Below are 6498 nucleotides of genomic sequence, written 5' to 3' on the forward strand. Positions count from 1 at the left end.
GTATCAAACAGGCTTTTGTGTGTGTGTGTGTGTGTGTGTGTGTGCATTTTCATGGGGCACACTTAAGTAAGGTGAATGTTCCTATTTACTAATGGTCATTACAGCTGGTGAGAGTCGAAGGGTATTTATTATATTTTGTAGATCTCACTTTAACTAGGTATATCTTTCCACAGTATGTCTCCTTCCAAGTTTCAATTCAAATAATCAAGGAACTTATTCCCCTGCCTTCTGCCAAAGCTGTTCTAGTCTTTGTTTCAGCTTTGATTTGTGTTGCAAATACAACTAGCCAGGTTGTCATCTTAGGCCGCAAAGGGACCGATGAAAGATAATGATTTCTTATACACAACCAGGAAAATTTGTTATGCTCAGGTCTTACTAAATAATACCAAACCTTCCCCCAGAATATTTTTAGATAAATCTCATATGTTATTTTTCATCGAAAACTTAAACTTTGCCAAATGTGCACTTCTTGATGTATCAGAATTGAGGCCAGTTCTCTGGCCTGCGCAGTGGCGCCTGAGGCCCTCGGGTTTGAGAGGCGAGGCCGAGCGCGGCGAGCTAGGGGTAGTGTTGGTAGGGGTTCGAGTCCCACCTTGTTACCGCGTCCTAGATTCCGCAGGTGTCCTGCGGGGGGAGGGGGCGGAGCATCGGGGGCGTGGCTGGATAGGGCGTGTCTCCGGGCTCCGCCCCTCCCGCGTCGGCGGCTGCGGCGCCTCCCCCGCCCGCGCGCCCTTGCTCCGCGTCCGGCCCGCCTCGCCCCCGCGCGGCCTCTCCGCTTTCTCTCCCGCTTCGCTCCGGCCTCTCCGAGTCTGCAGCGGGGCGCCGGGAAGATGGCGGCGCGGGGAGGCGGCGCGGGGGGCGCGGGCTCGGGATCCGGACCCTCTGCTGGGACGGCGGGGGAGGCCGCGGAGCCCGCGCTGCGCCCGGGGGAGGTGGCTGCGCTGCACCCCCAGGAGGTGGCTGCACGGCTGCAGCGGATGCGACGGGAGCTGAGCAACCGGCGGAAAATCCTAGTGAAAAACCTGCCCCAGGACAGCAGCTCCCAGGTATGGGCACCGGGCCGGGGTGACCGGGGCGGGCTTGGGGACACCGCAAAACCGGAGGAGACCGTACTGGTCCTGGCACCTAGGAGAGAAGGAAGGTATGCGCACCGAGCCCAGAGCCCTTTGCCTCGACGAAGCCCTTCTGCAGCCAGCGAGAGCAGCGTGTTGGGAAACTGAGGCTGGGCAAGGCGGAGCGGCTCGTGCAAGGTCAGGGGGTTCTGGGGCGGCTGCTGCCACGTCTGGTCTGTACTTTGTGTTCCCTCCAGCCCAAGGCGGTGTTGAAGGTGAAGGCGCGTGGTGGGGAGCTGAGGAGCTCAGATTTAGGGGGGCTGGCTTCCAGAGCCCCTCGAGAAGGGAAGGGGTCCCGCGTAGGGTGTTGGGGACTTGGATTGCCACGGGGGCGGGGTCACGGGAAAGCTGGGCGAATTCTTCTGCAGAAGCACTTGACCAAGTTTGTATGAAACAACTTTGCTCCGCTTGTTAAGGCCGCAGAGAGCAGAGGCTGATACTGCGCCGGCAGTCTTGCAGCCTTCTGCTAAACCAAGTATGGCAGGATTTGTTTCTCAGTGCTTGCGCGGAGTTTAAAGCTAAGCAGCTTGCCGTCTTTAATCCAGATTAACTGTTGCTCTTGGATTAGAAAGCCCGAGTCGACTTAACTTTTTTTTTTTTTTTTTCTGGTTGCGAAAGTTAAAATCTTATTGTAGGAGCGCTAGAGAATTTGAAGGATTTCCCCGGGATTCATAGTCATTCATTCTCATTCATAGTCCTCCCCATTTTTTCTCTCTGTCTTTCCCTCTTTTCCTCTCCTCTCTTTGAGACAGTGTGCCAAGCATCCCCAGGCAGGCCTTGAATTTCTGATCCTCCTTTCTCCACCTACCATGTGCTAGGATTTCAGGTGTGTACCACAGGCTCAGCGCAACAGTCCTGCATGCATGAGAGAGTGTGTGCTTATTACTCCCAAGACTTCATGAATGCATGCAACACTCTACCAACTGAACTATGGCCATGTTGTCTTTCTGCCTTTTCTTGTGCACAAGTATGCACATGCATTTGTTTTTGCTTTTTATTAAAAACATGAAACAATGTAGCATCCTTTAGGTTTCCTACAGGTTTCCTGAAGATGCTTGTACGTTTCATGTATAGGTATTTGGTGTAAACTAGATCTGCCTTGATAGGTCGGACCACGGAAGGAATTTCATAAATCCACCGTATTCTGTTATGAAATTCCTCATACAGAGTTCATACAGAGGTGCAAGAGGACTGGCTAGTGACAGTTGCATGTTCTCTGTGACTTACAGAATATGATAATGCCTACCTCATTACCATTGGTAGACTTTCTGTAGCTATAATAAACATAAGCCTACAACCTCATAAGGTATTTAGGTGGTGGCATCTCACCATTCAACTTAAGAGGTGCCACAGAGCCTACTTCCCTCTGCCAGGTGGTGTTTTTGGGTTGCCACCTGAAGGTCCTCTACACTGGAAAAACAGCCTTCCAGCTCCTGAATGGGGAAGGTCTCCGTGGAGCTCAGGGAGAGGGGGGCTTGGGAGAAGCAGATGGTATCTACAGAACAAATTAAAGAAGTACCGCCTCTGTGATAGACAAGCTAGCAGAAGATGGAGAAGTGTCTGGATTTCCTCTGCGGAATGTCAGCTATTTCTGTTGTAACATTTCCGTCCCTGAAGTCTAAAAACACTTAATGCAAATTCAAGGCTGTTCTGTGTGTTCTTGCTTCACTGTTAGCGTTTGCATGTCTGTTCCCAAAAGAGGTGGAAAAGAAACCCAAGGGTCTTAGGAACTATTTCAATCCTACCTCATCTAAATGCTGACAGAAGGCTTTCAGAGACTCACATCTGCGATTGTTTGGGGGTAGGGACATTTTTCCCCCTCTGTTTTAAACTTTCAGTTACTCTAAATCTCAGGATTTTTCTGTAAAAAGTAGCTAGCTTATTTGCATAAATGAGCGAATAAAATTGATTTAAACTAAGATGTCTCAGTAAAGTCATTTAAATTTTGCACCAAGCTCAATTCTTATGTGCCCCCCCCCCAAACACATACACACTTAAAAGAACTGGAGAGATTCACTCAAAAGTCAAAACAGAGCTGCCAGTCAGTGGCGAAGCAAATATCTCCTGACTGATTCTGCCATCGATCTTTTCTCTAGTAATGGGGAGAATAAACTGTTTTGATAGTTCTGATACAGTTTTGAAATCTAAACACACCAGCCTTCGCTCTCACATGTTGGAGCATGCTCTTTGCCCCTTCCCCCAAGCCCCTCGTCCTCAATACTTGTATTAGCTTTGCCAGTTTTCTGTTTGTGTTTATAACTAAAAATGGCAGTGTGACATAGGTAAGTAAATTAGGCGTAAGTATGTTAACTTCCAAAAAAATAACAAAAAGGAAGTCCAATAGATTATTTTTGTGTGATAATAAGTGTTTTTTGTTTGTTTGTTTGTTTTTGTTTTTGTTTTCGAGACAGGGTTTCTCTGTATAGCCCTGGCTGTCCTGGAACTCACTTTGTAGACCAGGTTGGCCTCGAACTCAGAAATCTGCCTGCCTCTACCTCCTGAGTGCTGGGATTAAAGGCGTGCACCACCATGCCCGGCTTTTTTTTTTTGTTTTGTTTTCTTTGTTATTGTTATTGTTTTTGAGACAGGTTCTCTGTGTAGCCCTGGCTGTCCTGGAACTCGCTATGTAGGTAGGCTGGCATTGAACTCAGAAATCTGCCTGCCTCTGTCTCCTGAGTACTGGGATTAAAAGCTTGCACCAACACATTCAGCTTTAATTTTCAACTTTGTAATTTTTATATATATTTAATTATCTTGTATTTTATGTATATGGGAGTTGTGCCTATGTTTCTGTATGTATGTCATGTGGATGCCTGCTGCCCACAGAGATCTGCGGAGGGCATCAGGCTCCCCAGGAACTGGAATTAGTTGTGAATGTCTATTAGCCTCTGGGTGGGTGCTGGAAACTGAACCCCAGTCCTCTACAAGAGCAACAAGTGCTTTATTCACTTAGCCATCGTTCCAGCCTCTCCTCCACATCCATCTCTTCTAAGGCAGAGTCTCTCATTGGTCACAGCTCACCCATTAGTTTGGGCTGCCTGGCCAGCAAGCCCCAGTGTCCTCCTGTCTCTACCTCCACAACACTGGGATCCCAAGGATCTGACTGACATTTTAGGACTGGTAAAGCAAGCACCTTTCCGACTGAGCTAGTTCCCCAGCCTCTGGGGAATTTCTTCTTAAACATAGCTCTTTAAAATACAATTTGAATTTCTTTCACATATTTGTATAACATTTACAGTGACGACAGCCTACAGCTTCACAGTTTCTGTGACTTAAATATTTATAGAAAGTACTTTAAAAGTGAAACCTTTAGAAGTACATGCATGAAATATAGAAATACAAATTATAAAATCTTGCTGGACCTGATGGCACAGCCCTGTGATGCGAGCTCCTTGGGAGGCTGAGGCAGAAGCACTTTAAGAATAAGATCATCCTAGGCTACAGAGCAAGTTTCAGGCCTAGGCAACTTAGTGAGACCCTGTCTCACAAAACACAGATAGAGCTGGGATTATACCTCAGTGGCAGGGTACTTGCCTAACAAATGTCTGGGTTTGATCCCCAGTACTGGGGAAAATAAATAGTATATATAAGCCCACATACATAAACACATATTAAAGTCTTTATGTTCATATTACTGTGCAGTCAGTCAGACTCTCTCTGGTCTGCCTCTGTCACTTTCTGCAATCTTCTTGGCTCTCTTGTTTACCCAGTCCTGGCTTTGGATCAGGTCTCTTTACCTTTTGAAGAGATGGTTATAAGTTTCCTGTTTGTCACATCTGTGGTCCTTCCCATCTCTTACGTCCTAGCCTGTCCTTTGTACAGTATCACTGTGTCACTTGAGAGAAATCCCATCTCCCTTTCTTGTTTAAAAAAAAAAAATCCTTGGCTGGGGAGATGGTTTGTTGAATAATGTGCCTGTTGTGCAAGCGTGAGGACTGCAGTTCGAATCCTTAGAACCCAAAGCTGTGCAGCTTAGCACCCAGGAGACAGAAACACAGGGTCCCCAAGGCAAGCTGGCTAAGTAGATTGAGCTCCGGGTCTAGCCCAAGAGCCTGCCTAAACAGAGTGGTGAGCAATTACAGAAGACATTCAGTGTCAACTTCAAGCCTCCACATGCATGCCCATACATTTCACATGCACCCGCACACACATAGACACATGAAAAAGAAATAAAAAATGATCCTACAGATAACCAATGGCTTCATTTTCCCAGGACCAGTGCCTAAACCACTGATCATAGTAGTAACAGTGGCTCTCATTTGACTGTTGTGAGAGGGAAGCTGGGTCAAGTTTTGTGTTCTGTCTGAAAATTTCCCATTTTATGTTCTACTAGGACCACTGAATTTAAACGTGAATTAGAGTAACTTCATCACAAAATGTGCTTTTTTTCCCTGAGATTTGACACTTAGAGAAAGTGTCCATTTTTTACCCTATGGCTCTCCACAGCTCCTGTTCTCTTGTTGTTGTTTTGTTTTATTATTTTTAGTTTAGTGTATGTTTGCTTGCCTGTATCTGTGTGTACTGTGTACGTTCCTGGTGCCCATGGAGGCCAGAAAGAGGTGTTGGAATGCCAGGAACTGAAGTTAGAGGCAGCTAGTTGTAAGCTGCCCTGAGGGCACCAAAAAACCAAACCCAAGTTCTCTGTGAGAGCACCCAATGTTTATAGCTGCCGGGCCATCCCTCCATCCTCCTAGGCATGACCTCTGAGTAGTTTGACATGATACAATGGAAATCTAAATTTATGACTCCCCCCCACCCTCCAATGTCTTCTGTAGATCCATCCATTCCCAATAGTCTTGCCCTGGATTCTAGGCAACCATTCATAACTCCAATCCCTTATACCCACTTTTGGCCTAGTCAGGCATAAGGCATGCGCTTGGTACATGCATGCATGCACACACAAACACAGGCAAACACACAAATACAGTAAAAAACTTAAGTATTTAAAAAATATTGTATTTCTCTAAGTTACATATTCATTGTTTGTTATCTGAAAATTCTGTTACATTTCCTCTTCTGATGCCATTAAGCAGAGTTAACTTGTCAGTTCTGGCTGCTTGGTGTTCATTACTCCATTCCCAGTGTAACAAGGCCACTGAAAACTGTTAAAGAGACATACTTCTGGATTTCTGGGACACCATAGCCTCCTCAAGTTTTAAGTGTTGGCAGAAATTCTCAAAAAGTGTTTCAGAAATGCTATTCTGTGCTGTTGTAGCTGAATTCTATGAGAGTATTTGGAGGCCTGCATCAGTGGTCTGTTAAGTGCATGTACCAAAAGCATCACATAATTGAGAGAGCATGCCCCAGGTGATCTAGAGAGCATGCCCCAGGTGATCTAGAGAGCATGCCCCAGGTGATCTAGAGAGCATGCCCCAGGTGATCTAGA

General features: G+C 46.5%; 1 protein-coding gene across 1 annotated transcript in view; it reads left to right on the top strand.

The window, feature by feature from the left end:
- Positions 1–705: 705 nt before the first annotated feature.
- Raver2 (ribonucleoprotein, PTB binding 2) overlaps positions 706–6498 on the top strand; it is an 81697-nt gene continuing 75904 nt past the window's right edge. The window contains exon 1 of the mRNA XM_021161577.2: positions 706–1046. Within this exon, the coding sequence (XP_021017236.1) occupies positions 831–1046 (216 nt within the window). The 5' untranslated portion in view covers positions 706–830. The remainder of the gene's footprint in view (positions 1047–6498) is intronic.

This window comes from Mus caroli, chromosome 4 (genome assembly GCF_900094665.2).
Source record: "Mus caroli chromosome 4, CAROLI_EIJ_v1.1, whole genome shotgun sequence".
Lineage (NCBI taxonomy): Eukaryota > Metazoa > Chordata > Mammalia > Rodentia > Muridae > Mus > Mus caroli.